A 15,176-nucleotide genomic window follows, 5' to 3' on the forward strand; every position below is an offset into this window, starting at 1 on the left:
GCGTTGCAGCAGCAATGCAGACATAGGCGAGACAGCTCGCGCGCCTATTGGCTGCTCTGCGGCAACTGCAGCAGCCTATCGAGCGAGGCCTGGCGTGACGTCAGACCCAATCAGGGCACTTCGCGCCCGCTGCGTCACGTCCCGCCGAAATGGGCGTGGTCTAGGCCTATAAATATCGCTCGCAGGCAGCTATTATCTGATTTTTCATCCTTCAAGCGAAGCACACGCATCGCTGGAGCTGGATTAGAAGCCGCGCCGTCGAGAGAGAGCACCTTCAGCGGGACGAGTCACTGAAGTCGCTGGCCGCGCCGCCTTCCTTGCCTTCCTGCTGCGCTTTCCGGCATTATATCCTTTCTCTGCTACTGTGTTTATGTATGTGTGTGTGCTCGCCGCCGCGACACACACTCCCATTGCACTAAAAGAGCTGGGCGTCTTTTTCAAGACGCCCCTTTTCCTGATCACGCAGCTCTCGCACTCGCTGACGGCGACTGCCCTCACTGCGAGTTAGGTACTGCCTATGGTGACTCTGAGGACTCACCTGGCATCCTTCTCCGAGACTGCTCCTCCGCCCCCCCCCCAACCCGCAAAGCTTGCCGGTTCGCCCGCTTGCCTTGCCTGCTTGGGGGACGATACCTGTTCTCCCTCTGTTCGAGCCGCGCACACCGCGCCGCTCACAGAGGATGTCAGGAGCGGGCGGTCACGGGGCTAGCTTTCTCTCTCCCTCTGTTCAAGCCGCGCAAACTGCGCCGCTCACAAGGGAGGCTGGAAGCGGACGGTCGGGGTTAGTTTTTCTTTACGTTATAAGAAAGCTACCCTGCCTTCTGCGCCCCATTCATGCGTCACTCACCGGCGAAAGGAGAAAGATGTGTTTTTTAGTCCCTCCGAGGATGGACTGACCTTCAATTTCTCATACATATTCCCAGTTCCCTGATCATGCGACTGGAAATATCAATATTGCAGCAGGCGAGCCTGTTTTAATACAAGCGCGCCTGCAAGCATACGCCGAAGAAAGCATGTGACGCTCTTATATGCTCGTGCATCCGAAAACCTTTGCGTTCCCCCCCTGTGGCTCAGTGGCGGAATCATTGGTTTTTCTCACGAGAGACCGGAGTTCGAATCCCGGTCTAGCGGCAGTTTAAAATTATGCCGCCAATGCTTCGCTCTGTCAGTTCCCTGAAAAGCGACTGCAGACGTGCATTTTGTAGCCAACGAGCGCGTTGCACAACCCGCTCGCCTGCACCCAAACACCGTTTCTATGGTTTCCGTGCGTCACTGGCGAAAGGAGAAAAGAGCGTTTTCTGGTCCCCCCGCGGATGGACCGACCTCCTCTTTCTCGTACATTTCTCATTCCCCTCTGAAGTTCGGGCGACTGGAAATGTCTGTATTGCAGTGAGCAAGCCTGTTGTAATACACGCATGCCTGCAAACAAACGCCAGCACGTTGACGCTCTCTTATAATACTCGCGCTAACTGAGTTACAATGTGTCTCCCCCTGTGGCCCAGTGGCAGACTCTCAGGTTTTTGCACGCGAGAGACCCGCGTTCGATCCCCGGGTCTACCGGCAGATAAAATTATGCCGTCAATGCTCGCTCTGTCAGTTCCCTGAAAAGGCGACTGCAGATGTGTATTTTGCAGCCAACGAGCGCGTTGTACAACCCGCTCGCCTGCACCCAAATACCGTTTCTATGGTGTTCCGTGCGTCACTGGCGTAAGGAAAAAAGGGAGTTTTTCTGGTCCCGCTGCGGACGGACCAACCTCCTTTTTCCTATACATTTCCCATTCCCCTCTGGAATTCAGGCGACTGGAAATGTCAATATTGCAGTGAACAAGCCTGTTGTAATGCACGCAGGCCTGCAATAAACGCCAGCATGTTGACGCTCTCTGTTTCTATGGCAACTTCTCGCTCGTTCAGTTCCAGTAAATGTGACTGTTCCAGTGTATCCTGCAGTAAACAAGTCGGTTCTGTCACCCGCTTGCCTGCACACAAACGCCGTTTTTACGGCTACCCAGATAAATCCCATAAGTGTGAATTTTTTTCTGGTGTCCCGGCCACGGCCGATGGTGCTTTATGTGTAAGAAGAATGCCCACTGCCCAGTGCCCATCTCTGCACACAAGCACAGCCCGTCACACAGGGCTCGCGCACATGAATCGGCTCAGACCGATTGCGCTTCAAACATGGTGAATGTGCCCACTAACACCACGTTATGCATGTCTCACGGTTTCTGTAAAAACGAAACCAACGTGCACTCGCTTCACGCAAGCGAACGATGCTTTCGGTGTGATAAATGTGCCCGCTGTCCCGCGCCCACATCCACACATAGACATGACAGTTCCTACGGGAACCGCCCAGCCCTCCCCCTCGCGGTTAACCACCGCAGAGGAGTCGAGCGCGGGCAATCTGCCCGCTGTCATCAGCGCGCCCCATGCCTCAAATGTCACGAGCGACACGCTTGTGTTACAGCACACCGAAGCTTCTCCATCGCTGAGCGAGCGGAGCGCGCTTCGTATTCGACCCCTAGCTATCCATGCAGACGCATGGGCAAAGCTACCCGGGGTTTTCGAAGTGGGTGCTGAACATTATAGAAAGAGGCTATTCGCTGCAGTTTCGCCGACGCCCTCGCCGCTATGTGGCGCGCGTCGAGACCACGGTAAAAACAGAAGTAGCACATCTACTTCGAGCCGAGGTGACGAAACTATTGAGCAAAGGGGCCATAGAACCTCTCTCTCAAGATCAGAGCGAGGGAGGGCTATACAGCAGATAATTCCTGGTACCGAAAAAAGACGGGGGTCTCAGACCCATACTAGATCTAAGGCAACTGAACAAAGTGCTTGTGAAGCGACAGTTCAGGATGCTCACGACCAGGCAAATCCTTGTGCAGATTCGCCAAGGAGATTGGTTTGTGTCAATAGATCTGAAAGACGCGTGTTTTCAAATACAGATAGCGTCACGTCACAGGCGATATTTGAGATTCGCCTTCGAGGGCCAGGCATATCAGTACACAGTCCTGCCGTTCGGTTTGTCCCTAGCACCCCGTACATTTACGAAGTGCATGGATGCGGCGCTCGCACCCCTCAGAATGAGAGGCATGCGAGTGCTGAACTATTTGGACGATTGGCTGATTCTAGCGCAATCTCGCGCAGTGCTCATAGAACACACGACCATTTTACTCGATCACCTCGAGGATTTGGGTCTGAGTGTCAATTGGGCGAAGAGCTCCCTGTCACCCAGTCAGAAAATATCTTTCCTGGGCACAGAACTGGACTCACTATCCATGATAGCGCGACGCACAGCGAACTCTTTTCGCTGCGGCGCGTCTGTCCCGCTCAAGAGATTTCAGAAGATGCTAGGTCTCATGGCCTCAGCATCGTCAGTGCTCCAGCTGGGTCTGCTCCGCATGCGCCCGCTGCAGTTTTGGCTGAAAGCGCGAGTCCCACGCGAAGCGTGGGCACCCGGTTTGCTTCGCCTCAGGGTCAATCAGAAATGCGTTACAGCTCTGAAACCCTGGAAAGCGAACGACTGGTACCAATCAGGTGTAAGCCTGGGGACTTCCTCGAGGGTGAAAGTGGTGTCCACGGACGCGTCCACCTCGGGATGGGGAGCGCTGCTCGAGGGCAGACCGTTCTTCGGCCAGTGGTCAGAACGGGAGAAGCTCCTGCACATAAACTGCCTCGAAATGCTGGCAGTAGACAACGCGCTGACGCGTTTTTGTCCCCAAATAAAAGGTCACCACGTCTTGGTCCGTTCGGACAACATGTCTGTGGTGTCCTACATAAATCGCCAGGGCGGCATCAGATCCGAGAAACTGTACAGGCTGGCAGAACGCCTCCTGGTATGGGCTCAGTGCAACCTGCGCTCGCTCAGAGCAGCGCACGTGCCAGGGATCATGAATATAGGACCAGACAGACTGTCCAGGAACAATGTTCCGGCAGGCGAATGGTCTCTACACCCACAGACAGTCCAACTGCTGTGGAAGAAATTCGGCAGAGCGGAAGTGGACCTGTTTGCGTCTCAAGAAAACGCTCACTGTCAAGAATTTTTCTCCAAGAGCAGGAGCGCGCTGGCCCATGTGTGGCCCCGCCGCCCGCTCTATGCTTTTCCCCCCGTCTCTCTCCTGCCTCAGGTGATAGAACGGATCAGGGAAGAAGGATGCTCAGTACTGCTGGTAGCACCGTTCTGGAAAAACCAACCTTGGTTCCCAGCCGTGATGCAGTTAGCAAGTACTGCCCCGTGGCCAGTACCAGTGAGGAGAGATCTCCTCTCACAGGCCCGCGGCTCGATCTGGCATCCTCACCCGGAACTATGGTCCCTTCATGTCTGGGCCATCAACGGGTACATGTTGGACTCCCTAAAGGAGTATTAAACACGATCACGCAGGCTAGAGCTCCGTCTACAAGACTACTCTATTCTTCGAAATGGTCAGTGTTTTCGGGCTGGTGCACAGCCCGTGGTGTGTCACCCACAAACTGTGATGTGACGGAGGTGCTTTCCTTCCTACAAGAGCTGTTGGATGGGGGCAGGGCCCCCTCCACGCTCAAAGTTTATGTGGCGGCTATAGCAGCGTTCTCAGAAACAACGCTTGGTCAGTCAATAGGAAGGAACGATTTAGTCATCCGCTTCCTTAGAGGAGCTAAGAGACTGAATCCTCCCAGACCTCCCTCAGTCCCCGTATGGGACCTTTCTACGGTTCTGGAAGCCATGAAAGGTGCGCCATTTGAGCCTTTACAGTCAATCGATTTGAAACACCTGTTTTTCAAAACGGTGTTTTTGCTGGCTCTCGCTTCAGTGAAGCGCATAGGGGATCTGCACGCGCTCTCTGTGAGCGCGGCGTGCATGGAGTTTGGGCCCAATGACTCAAAAGTTATACTCAAACCTAAGCACGGTTATGTTCCAAAATCCCTCAACACACCGTTTAGGGCGCAGATTATCTCTCTGTCAGCCCTACCGGTCCCTGATGAGGAAAGAGACGCGAGCCTCCTTTGCCCAGTCAGGGCATTACGAGCTTATGTGTCTCGCTCGTCTGTTTTCAGACAGACGGAACAGCTCTTTGTTTCGTTTAGCGGACGTTCTAAGGGACTAGCCGCGTCGAAACAGAGCCTATCCAGATGGATAGTTGATGCTATAGCGCTGGCATACGCCTCCAAGGGCATGCAGTGCCCTTTGGGTGTCAGAGCGCATTCCACGAGAGGCATGGCCTCTTCGTGGGCCTGGTCAAGTGGGATTGCCTTGCAAGATATTTGTATGGCGGCAGGCTGGGCCTCCCCGTCTACATTTATAAGGTTTTATAACCTAGAGGTTCCCGCCCTGCAGGCCAGGCTGCTGTCGGTCTAAACTACCAGTATTATCTGACCTGATGCGTTCAGCTCAGAATGCTGCGTTTACTGAGCACAGCTCAATTTTCGACAGTTTAAAGCTGGGCAAACTGTGTAAGACCCACATTTTTTCCCATCAGTTCAGGCCGTACCCCGCCCTGTCTGTATGATGAAATTTGCGTCCCTTCGACGCTACTTTATGTGGAAAAGTGAGGCTGCACCCCTCCTTCTTCCCGGACTCTCTGTGAGTTCACTGAGTGATTGTGCACTATATGTACCCCGGGCTTTCGCCCTTGGGTCTTTGGTGTCAGATCTCAGCATGCACGGCGTTTTACATTGGGTCCCCTAGCGTAAGATATCTTACGCAGTACGAGAGACCTCTCGTAAGAGAACGTACTCGGTTACTAACGTAACCTCGGTTCTCTCTAGAAGAGGGAACGAGTACTGCGTATCTTGCCGTGCATGCACACGCTCTGGTTGCTTCGATGATGAAAAACCAGATAATAGCTGCCTGCGAGCGATATTTATAGGCCTAGACCACGCCCATTTCGGCGGGACGTGACGCAGCGGGCGCGAAGTGCCCTGATTGGGTCTGACGTCACGCCAGGCCTCGCTCGATAGGCTGCTGCAGTTGCCGCAGAGCAGCCAATAGGCGCGCGAGCTGTCTCGCCTATGTCTGCATTGCTGCTGCAACGCGTTTTGCATTATTACAAAATTAAGGATAATTTTTGGCTTCAATATCTCGCGGAAAAGGATTTTCCCCTAGCGTAAGATATCTTACGCAGTACTCGTTCCCTCTTCTAGAGAGAACCGAGGTTACGTTAGTAACCGAGTACGTTTTCTGAGGTCACAAGTTTTTCCACATATAGGCCTACTCACCACAACTTCTCATTGGTGTGTTCATAAGAGTTTATGAGTGAAACAATTTGTGGTTTGTTAACAAAAGATTTGCTGAATTTGGAATCATATACTACTCTTACTGCTTCTGCCATATAGAGTTATGGTTAGAGTAGCACGCATTTTCAAATTTGGATCTTTCAAATTATTTGGTTGATCCAATCCGCAAAACCCAGGGTTTTCAGCAGGTTTTCTGAAGGTAAATTTAAGATTTTTTTTAAGACAAGATAAAGAACATTTAAGTAAAACAACTGAAGAAAACACAACATGTCAGCATGTTCTCTAAATGTATTGTCTAGGGGAAAACGCAATGAGTTGTATTTGCAACACTTCAGAGTTTGAAAATACAGCTTCCAACAGATATCTTTTTACAAAGAAGTAGCTTGAATATGAGATGCTCTCGTTCACTAGAATGTGGAAATATCTTTTACTGTACCCTCTGATCGCACTGCAAAAAAAGTGATGTTCTTTCTTTAGTCTTCCAGTGAAAATGACGTGAGTTTTTGATTAAAACAAGAACAAATATCTGCCAATAGGGCTCAGAAAAAGAAAAAGAAAATAAAGGAAATTTTCATAACTCATTGACAGATATTTATTTTTGATTTAAGGGTTTTTAGATATTTATTTTGTATTGTAATTTACTGAACAAAAATGCAGAAGAATATATTCAAATTTTTGCAATGCAACTAATTAAATTGCAACAATTAATGCCATGACTTAATAAATTAAGATGTTCTGTTCTGATATTAAGACCCTTTTAAGACCTTAAGTTGTGTAAGGGCGAATTAAGACTTTTTAAGACCCACGGAACCCCTGAAAAATAAAACATGTGAACAAATGTGAAATAATTTCCCGTGAAATTAATAAGCAACCAAAAAATGTATTACCTCATTGGAATCTTGACCCTCAGATAGCGGTCAATAGCAATAGCCAGAAGAGCAAGGATTGAACTTTGCGTTAGTACCAGTACAGTACATGCAACGAGCAGGCAGCTGTAAAAATGAGTCTTCAGTCCGATGCTTATGGTTATAGCCAGGGGAATGACAAGCGCCCCGATCGCAATGTCCGCTAGAGCCAGGCTGACGATGAAGTAAATAGTCGTGTCTCGTAGAGATCGGTTGATTCTCACGGCCCAGACCACCATCACATTCCCAATGAAAGAGGAAAGGGCAATGAACACCTCCATCCCAATGTACAGACCAAGGACATCAGGCATCCTTGCTAGGAATACAAGTGCTTCTGTTGAAGAGGATAAAAGATTCCCCAGATTTTTTTCAATGAAAAGACTCCCGGTAAATCAAACGAGTATTTAAATATAAGCGAACGTTTTTATGACTACATGTAATTGGCAAAATTACATGGCACAGGATGAAAACAGACGTTGTGTTTCCTCTCCGAAATGCGTCCGCGGCATCATGATCACCAACATGTCCGGGTGTGTAGTCCAGTTCCACAGTGAAACAGCATGAGTCACTTCAGACCCTCCAAGAGCACATTCCCCGCGCATTACATTCAGTCACACTTCATCAGAAGCGATCTACGCGTGACAAGTCAAACAAGGCAGCTTCCATATGGTTTAAAATTAAGCAGATGAATATGCATGCCGATGTCGAAAAGTCCTGTGAGGTCTGACGGTCACCTTAACTTTGAAACTGTGTAATATTCGTACATTGGCTCCACAGAAGGGCTCCTCGTGCACGCGACCGATACGAGTTTCACCAATCAGATACTATGGGGGCGCAGAAGACTTGGGCTTGGGCAACACCACAAGATTAACTTAATGAGTTGCAGAGCAGACCATCACTCAAGTTGTTATTCACATCTTTTATATTTTAATTAAGTTGCTTCTCAGATTGTCCTAAATAGGATGCTAGATGCTAAATGTATACCCAGATATAGCAAGCAATCATTAAAACAATGTTGAGTCAATGTTGGTCCAATGTTAAATGCATTGAATATTACAGTGATGTTGGTTCAATATCACTTTTGCACCCACAATTAATGTTGAAACAATGGTGAGATCACAAAAAAACAATCAATGATAATGTCATTGATTCAAGGTTACGAAGTGATGTTGGTTCAATATCACTTTTGCACCTGCAATTAATGTTGAAACAATAGTAAACTTTCAACAAAAAATCAATGGTAATGCCATTGAATCAATATTACACTATGACTGATTATATCACTGCCGATGAATTCACATTGAAATTAACAAAAACAATCAAAGGTAATGTTGATGAATCAACATTACACTATGATTGACTTCAACAAAATTGAAATAAATGAAAATAATCAATGGTAATGTCATTGAATCAACGTTACACTATGATGTTGATTATATATTTTACTGCTGTTGAATCAACATTGAAATAAACAAAAATAATCATTGGTCGTATTGTTCGATCAATGTTACAAAATTATATTGATTCTAAATCACTTTTGTTGAAACATTGAAAAAACAACTGAAATGTAGTCAACATAAAACAATGTTGCCATCTGATATCAAAATAATGTTGAAACAACAAATTCCTCACTATAAAAAATTATTTCCATGATTTGTTAACACAACATATTTTATTTTGTCAAATCAACTTAGATGCACTAATGTTGTTCAGATAACAAAACATTTTCAGTTAAGGTTGATTAAACTAATGGCTTGGTGGCAATGCACTGATATAAAATAAAAACATTAGTTGATTCTAATAGGTAGTTCATTAGACCTCTGAGTCTTAATTTTCCCTGCGCATGCGCCGGACGCCCGGGAGTAAACGACACAGACGACACTTGAACGAGAAGGCGCGATTTCCTCCTCAGCTTCTTCAGAAGCAAGGAAAGACGGTTTATGGTAAGTCATTTTAAAATTCAATGTCTTAATAGACTGGTTTTTTCTAAGGGTAATTTAATTTATTTCCTAGGCAGCGAAAATTCAGAAGAAGGTTTTAATCTATAAGTAATAATTTTGCCTCATAAATTCCAGAAGCATTGAGGTTATTTTAAAATAGTGTGTTTCTTATCTTTACAGTTTAGTAAGGCTGTTAGTGAAGCGTTTCAACCTTAAAATAATCCCGATAAATAATAATATTTTTGTTATTTTTCATTTTCGTCTTGATTAAACACGAAAGCGTATTGCCCGTTTTAAAATAAAATGCATTCAGGTTAAAGGGATACTTCAGGATTTAGCATTGAGCTTTGTATTAGTAGAAAACCTGTAGTATTTTCGAATGACCATGCTTTCCACCCTCATATCCCCCTGAGACGAGAGATTTATGTATTTTTTGTCTGAAAAAAATCCTCCGATGACGCAAAAATTGTCATATTGCGTCATCGGAGGATTTTTTGGCCAGAGGCTACCCAGCTAGAATTTTTTTGTTCTAAAAATGTTCTGAGAACATTATCTTGATGTGTTCTAATAATGTTTTCAGCGGGTAGTTTTATTTTAGTTCCCAGAATGTTCTCGTAAAAGGTAGGATAACATTCTCTAAAATCATTCTAAAAATGTTTAATGATAACATTTTTGGAACATTATTCCCTAATGTTCTTATAACATTTTTAGCGGGTAGTTTTATTTAAGTTCCCAGAATGTTTTCCTAAAAGGTAGGATAACATTCTCTAAAAACATTCTAAAAATGTTTAATGATAACATTGTTAAAACATTATTCCCTAATGTTCTTATAACATTTTTAGCAGGTAGTTTTATTTAAGTTCCCAGAATGTTTTCCTAAAGGTTGGAAAACATTCTCTAAAAACATTCTAAAAATGTTTAATGATAACATTGTTAAAAAATTATTCCCTAATGTTCTTATAACATTTTCATTGAGTAGTTTTATTTAAGTTCCCAGAATGTTCTTCTTAAAGGTATAGATAACATTATCTAAGAATGCGCTAAAAATGTTTAATGATAACATTGTTGGAACATTATTCCTAATGTTCTTATAACATTTTTAGTGGGTTGGTATAGTTAAGTTCCCAGAATGTTCTCCTAAAAGGTAGGATAACATTCTCTAAGATCACTCTAAAAATGTTTTGTGATGACCTTCTATAAAGGTTTAATCATAACATTTTTAGAACATTATCCCTTTACATTCTTATAAAGTTTTTAGTGGGAAGTTTTATTTTTGTTCCCAAAATGTTCTCTTAAACATAAAAAAATGATTAGCTATAACATTATTAAAACATACAATTTTATTAATCTCAAAAATAAAACATAAAAATCTAAAAGGTTTATTAATGGCATCCACATAAATTATTAGAAGTTATGCGTACAGTAGATGCCCAACATTGCATGAAGAACTCAGTAAAGTCCAATGTGCAATCACACGTCTTGACTGCTGTTTGCTCAGAGCGCTCATCATCAGTCTTTGCTTGTCTTGGTTCTTGCAGAAAAATAATAGAGTCATCTGCATTAATAGTCTACTGTTCTTCTCTTCTTGTTTTTCAGCTGCTCTCCCAGTTAGCAGAATTGAGCTCCATTCTCTGTCTGCATGGTTTTTCCTCATAGCCTATAAAAGAAGATCATGCAACAGTGTAAACAGAAAGAATACGAATACATATTACATATTACGATCACAAGCAATATTTACTTTGAAAACTTTCAAAATTTGCCAGCCTAATTATTAATCAGAAATTATGTAAAGATTAATTTATTTTAAAGTATAAATATGATACCTTATGAATATCTATTTTGGTTCTGTAATTTAAAACATATACTTAATCCATTATATGCATGTTAATAACACAACTAGAGGCTAAATTATGTGAAAAACTACAAACTTGGCTTGAAGTGTGAACCTTGAACTCAGGTCTCCTTGAGCACAGCTGCAGCATGTCACAGCACTGCCCACAATGCTTTTGCTCTGACATAACAGCTCATTTTCATCAGTTATATTGTCTATGGATTGTTACATTTCTTACAGATTTCTGCTTGTTTTAAATCAGATACAGATAAAGTAGCACTGCATTTGAATGCACTGGCGATAGAACAATTTCAAATTTTCTGTGCTCCAGTAGGTTTCTGTGTGCGCACAATCTGCACGTTAAACGTGAGCTACTGTCTGTGCATATGAAAGCTTGTTTCCGCCATGGAATACAATTTTTAAAAAAGGTCATTGCGACTCACAATTCAAACTTTTTTTCCTCAGAAGTGCGAGATATAAACTCGCAATTGGCTGTTTGAAAGTCAGAATCACAGGATAAATTAGAAAATCTGAGAAAATAAAGCAATTCTGACTTTTTTTTTTTTTTTTTTTGCTATCTTTTCTCAGAATTGTGAGATATAAAGTTACAATTGCAAGTTATCAAGTCCAATAGGCCCTTATCTCATTTCCTGGTTTCGTAACGTTCAAAATCGCCAAGCAGTGTACTCGCACTTCCGGTGGTTACTTAGTTACACCTTTAGATGAAAAGTAGGTCAGTAAACTTCGGTAGGTCAATAAAAGCGCGATATAGACCAGTGTCTGTCAATATTAAACCGCATAAAGACCATTTAAATAGGAATCGTGCATGTTGTGTGTGTCTCTGTGAATGAATGGCACAGACGCGCTGTTTCATTTACCACATACACTGAGGCACACATGATGCTCGCGATGTTTTCAGCCTATATGAGGACATTAATGCACTTCATCAATACAGCCGCTCTGAGAGTCACTTCAGCAGCATTTTAGCTTCATTTGAGAAAAACTATCATCATATCATAAAACACAGAGAGACTCAAAGGTCTACACGGCAATCCGTCAAAATAAAAGTTTGCTTTAACCTTTGAAGAAAGTTTTGCTTAAATCATTACATTTTAAATAATTGGTTATAGCAATTTAATTAAACCATTAAAATGGAATCAAGAAAAAAAAAAAAAAAAAATTGGGGGAGATGCGAGAGCGAAGTAGTCCAGTGATAATTAACAGGCAGCCATGGTTAATGCAATTTGCAAAGACCCGCCCCCTTTAGTTACTGTTGCTATGTCCAACAAGTCATGGCGCTCTTACATTGCGGATCAAAGAAAAAAACGGTCTAAACGCCGAAACAAGACAGAGCAGGTTACTTTTGATATGAAACAAAGTCTCAACGTTTAATTTGTGTAATTTTTGTAAAAAAGAATTTTTTGTAAAATAGAAATGTAAAAAATAAATACCTGTCAATCAAACTCCCTTGAAGGGTGAATTCTGAGGGGAGTAAAAAAGTCAGCTCACAATTCTGATATTTTCTTGCAATTGTGTGTTCCTGCCTCACAATTCTGAAAAAAACAAAACAACTAATTTCACTGATGGAAACAGACAGTAAAAAAGTGGACTTCAAAGATTTCTTATTCTGTAGCTCCCTGTGGGATTTTTTTGATAAGTCCATAAAAATGCATCCATCCATGATAAAAGTACTCCACACGGCTCTGGGAGGTTAATAAAGGCGAAAGGTGAAGCGAAGTGATGCGTTCGTGTAAGAAACATATCCATATTTATAATTTTATTGACTTAAATAACTAGCTTCCGGCAGACAGCCATATGCAAGTCAAATTACGCCCAAAGAGTAACTCTTGTCGATGTACGGCGTAGGAGTATTGTAAGCTTTGACGGCTCTCGCGGAACAAACAAACAGGGCTAGGCAATAAATTCAAGCTCCTCCCACATTTCTCTTTAAAAATTCTCGTTTTAGACTTCTAATTCATGCCTGGTGTTTAGTTTTTCTCCATCCTCTGCGCTTCCGCGTTCTTCAATACGTTGTGCGTCAGGTCAGTTTCTCACTCTTTCGTTGTAAATCGATGCGTACGGCCGTCTGTCGGAAGCTAGTTATTTTACTCGCTAAATTTTTTAATATGTATATATTTCTTTCTTACACAAATGCATCGCTTCACTTCAGAAGGCCTTTATTAACAACACATCAGGCTGTTTGTAGGCTGTATATAGTTTCTGGAGCATGCACTTGCATTATATTGGCTTACAATAATAGATAATTTTTCTAAAAATCTCTGTGGAAAGAAAGTCAGATATACACCTGGGATGGCACGAGGGAGAAAAAAAAGAGATATTTTTTATTTTGGATTGCATTGTGCCTTTAAAATTGACTACGGTTTTATAAACTGCAGTGGATACTTACTAGTGATGGACTTGTTTCTCTGTTGGTGCCTGTTCTGCTCCGTAAACATTGTTCCAATGCTTGATCTTAAGAAAATTTAAAAAGTGTGTTAATGTGTGTTAACGGACTATTGATCTGGGTGACATAGGACCATTTTTTAATGTGTTCCTTAAGTGTTATATAAATCTGGAGAACCCTTACTATCATTAACCATGGTTTCGCTACACTAACTACAGTGCTATGCATACGTTTAGACACCCATGCTAAAGTTGACTAAAAAGAGGAATAAAAAATCATCTTTTGGAAATTGAACTTAATGCCTTAATTAAAAAAATTATGAAAACTCCAACCTTTAAGGACACCAATTTTCTTTGTGAATGAATAATGTATCGTAAATAAATAAATGTTCTTCCTTAAAATACAGGGTGCATAAGTCTGGATACCCCTATGTTAAATTCCCATAGAGGCAGGCAGATTTTTATTTTTAAAGGCCAGTTACTTCATGGATCCAGGATACTATGCATCCTGATAAAGTTTCCTTGGCCTTTGGAATTAAAAAAGCCCCACATCATCACATAGCCTTCACCATACCTAGAGACTGGCATGGAGTACTTTCTATAAGATAATTTCTCAATGCAAATCAAACCAGCTATTAGGCTAACTGAAGTAAAACCATGCCAATCTCTAGGTATGGTGAAGGCTATGTGATGATGTAGGGCTATTTTAATTCCAAAGGAATTTACGATACATTATTCATTCACAAAGAAAATTGGTGTCCTTAAAGGTTGGATTTTTCCTAATTTTTTTCATTAAAGCATTAAGTTCAATTAGCAAAAGATGATTTTTTTATTCCTTTTTAGTCAACTTTAGCATGGGTGTCTAAATTTATGCATAGCACTGTAAATGGTAATACATTATTGTAATCAATCCACCATAAAAACATGGTTTCTACACTTTACTATAATAAAAACCATGGTTAATTTAGCAAAGGACCCTGGGAACACGTCCTAAAAAGAACAGCTCATCCAAAAAATAGAGTTCTCTCGTTATTTACTCCATGTTGTTCCAAAACTGTATGAATTTATTTTGTATTACCTTAATCAAGATATCTTGAGAAATGCCTTCACTGTTTTGTTTTTTTCCATAAAATGGGTTCCAATGTTATGGGTTCCAGTGTTGTTTTATTGACAACATTCTTGTGTTTCACAGAAGTAATTCATACAGGTTTGAAAATAATTTCATTTTGAAAGGACATTTATGTTTGGGTCAGCTAGGCCCGTAAACTCATATCAAGAAGACAGGTAAAATATTGTCTGGAGGGTTTGGACCAGTGTGCCTTTGAGCAGAGTTTACATGTTCTGCCTCTATTTCACGTGTATTTTACTATGACAATACTCACCGCAACTGAAGATCGTGTGGCTGGATAATATTTATTCCAAAAATTCCTGGATAATGAGGGAAACACACACATACCGCAATATTATTAGCTATTTGTATTTAATTACTAAAAGAGACATTTGCAAAATTTTACTCACCAGCTCAAAAACATATTATGATGACTCATCATTTTGACGGATCGGAAGGCTGATATCTTGCGGTCAACAATATTCAAAAGCCTAGTTTGCATAGTGTGGTTGGAGTTCCTCTCCGTAAAGACACAATGTTCTCAGTTCACTCATTGTAAAGCTCCTATGCTGAGTTTTATTATTTTATTTTTTTATCAAAAACTAAGTTAGCTGACAATATTTACACATGCTTAGCCTAATACATTGACATATCAATATTGCTCTAATCGCATTTAACATTAGATTCTCAATTTAACTGTCATAAAACACAAAGCGGAAGCAATAATGCAAGTAACTCTTTATTTGATGGGTCAGAAGACACAAAAACAGTTCAGGAACTCG

The 15,176-nt window shown here is 42.3% G+C and overlaps 2 protein-coding genes and 1 long non-coding RNA gene across 3 annotated transcripts in view; all 3 read right to left on the reverse strand.

Moving 5' to 3' along the window:
• LOC309488511 (adenosine receptor A1) overlaps positions 1-7,463 on the reverse strand; it is a 56,527-nt gene extending 49,064 nt beyond the window's left edge. The window contains exon 1 of the mRNA XM_082156788.1: positions 7,095-7,463. Coding sequence (XP_082012914.1) covers positions 7,095-7,423 — 329 coding nt within the window. The 5' untranslated portion in view covers positions 7,424-7,463. The remainder of the gene's footprint in view (positions 1-7,094) is intronic.
• Positions 1-15,176, reverse strand: part of LOC309488521 (uncharacterized protein) — a 245,752-nt gene that overhangs the window by 34,115 nt on the left and 196,461 nt on the right. The window lies entirely within an intron of this gene.
• Positions 11,414-14,929, reverse strand: LOC309487665. Its single transcript, XR_014201901.1, has 4 exons — positions 14,805-14,929; positions 14,669-14,714; positions 13,291-13,355; positions 11,414-12,436 (listed from the first exon to the last, which is right to left on the reverse strand). It is a non-coding gene; the product is annotated as an uncharacterized lncRNA (long non-coding RNA).

This window comes from Leuciscus leuciscus (genome assembly GCF_965113295.1).
Source record: "Leuciscus leuciscus genome assembly, chromosome: 23".
In the NCBI taxonomy this organism is placed as follows: Eukaryota; Metazoa; Chordata; class Actinopteri; order Cypriniformes; family Leuciscidae; genus Leuciscus; species Leuciscus leuciscus.